At 36.6% G+C, this 1,783-nt stretch overlaps 1 protein-coding gene across 1 annotated transcript in view; it reads right to left on the bottom strand.

Annotated features, from left to right (window-relative positions):
* The window catches only part of COL9A1 (collagen, type IX, alpha 1), a 126,069-nt gene that overhangs the window by 56,617 nt on the left and 67,669 nt on the right, over nt 1-1,783 (bottom strand). The window contains exon 19 of the mRNA XM_012646511.1: nt 552-605. Within this exon, the coding sequence (XP_012501965.1) occupies nt 552-605 (54 nt within the window). The remainder of the gene's footprint in view (nt 1-551; nt 606-1,783) is intronic.

Genomic DNA, 1,783 nt, shown 5'->3' with positions numbered 1-1,783 from the left:
GCCAATTATTTTTTCAAAAACCCACATATTGTATGATTCCATTTATATGAAATTTCTCTATAAATATGAAATTTATAGAGACAGAAAGTGGATTAGTGGTTGTCTAGAGTTCAACAGATTGGGAGGAAATGTTGGATGACTACAGGTAGGTACAGGGTTTCTTTTCAGGGTGATGAAAATGTTCTAAAATTAACTGTAGTGATGGTTACACGATTCTGTGGATATACCAAAAATCAATCAATTGTACATATTACACAGATGAATTATATAGTATGTGAACTATATCTGAAAAGTTTTTTGAAATAACACTAACATATTTCCTTCAACATAGGATGAAAGCAGAAAGGATCATCATGCTTCTTTTATACACTTATTTTTGTTTCCATTTTCTGAAAAGATGTATTGTGTATCTAAATAGCATTCCCATTCCATTGTGCATCTGCTCTAGCACATGCTCAAACACCAGACAGCATTCATGAATGAATGAATGAATGCCCAGCAAGGTCCTGAGAAGGTGCCTCGGAAAGGCACGATGGAAAAAGAGTACTCACAGGCAGTCCCCGGGGTCCTCGGGGTCCCACCTCTCCTGGAGGCCCCTGTTGGCCCTGTTAATGAGGAAGGCAGGTAGAGAAAAAGTTAACAATGGGTTAACCCACTAATTACAATGGGTTAGAAGTTATGGAGAGGTAAAATAGCATCTTACCGGTTTGCCTGAATTTCCCAACTGACCAGGCTTCCCTGGAGCACCTGTAGTACCCTAAAGGTAAAATGCAACATTCAGAGTAACTCATACGAAAGTAAGTGTAATCACCAACATGCCTTACCGAGACCAGGTGTGTCTTACATTTAAATAGCATTAATTTTCTGATTTCACATTGAAGATATGGGAAGGTGTAGAATCTCTTTCTGGTTATGCACATTAAAGTTCTTTAGATTCAGGATACTGTTAGTCTGAGAATTATATTAAAGGTCAAATGAAGGTCTTTGGCCTTCATTAAAAGGGATCCCCTTCAATGAGAGGATTTTTCTTTCTTCACAGTATTAATAATGTGTATCCTTCCTTTGCCATTTCCACCTCCAACACACTTCTTTGAGCCCTTTTAACTCACATTGACACCCACTATTAAAATTATTAAGAATCAAGTCATCATGAGGAAATAGGATATGCTGTTGAAAAAAATCCTGCCAGCAAGCTCCAAGGAAAGCAGATGTCTGGAGACGCCTTCTCCGCCATCAATCTCTCAAGGTCCTCTTATTAGGAACTGTCCCTGCTCAAGATGTCGTGGGCCACTATGATTGGAGGGATGTAGCCATACACTCGAATAGTGACCAATTTCTATATCATTCACATTTATCTCTTTGATTCTAAAGCAAAGCTATATTTTATCCCTTTAATTTTTTCCACCTATTGTTTTTAACTGCTTGCACTTTAGTTCTGTACAGAATATAAGCACTGGTTGATCACTATGTGAACAAAATGACTAACATCTCTTTAGTTTAAACTGAATCATCCTAATATTCACTCACACAAGTTTTATGGCTTAATAATAGCTTCCTTATTTTAAGTGGTAAGGAACAATAAAAATTTTATTTGTTTTAAATTGGCAAAGGATGACATTTTCATTAAAAAGTCTAATCAGCAGCACTTTGTCAAAGCATTCCTTCTGCAGCTAGGAAAAAGATTAGCATTTGAAGCCTTAAAGCTTTTACTTTTTTATTCCTCCCCAGGGTCGAATATAAAATAAAAGGCAGTCTGGAAATGCTAAAATTACAAATACAATGT

This window comes from Propithecus coquereli, unplaced genomic scaffold, assembly GCF_000956105.1.
Source record: "Propithecus coquereli isolate 6110/MARCELLA unplaced genomic scaffold, Pcoq_1.0 Scaffold244, whole genome shotgun sequence".
Lineage (NCBI taxonomy): Eukaryota > Metazoa > Chordata > Mammalia > Primates > Indriidae > Propithecus > Propithecus coquereli.
The sequence above is the reverse complement of the archived record's forward strand: the minus strand, read 5'-3'. Positions and strand labels throughout refer to the sequence as shown.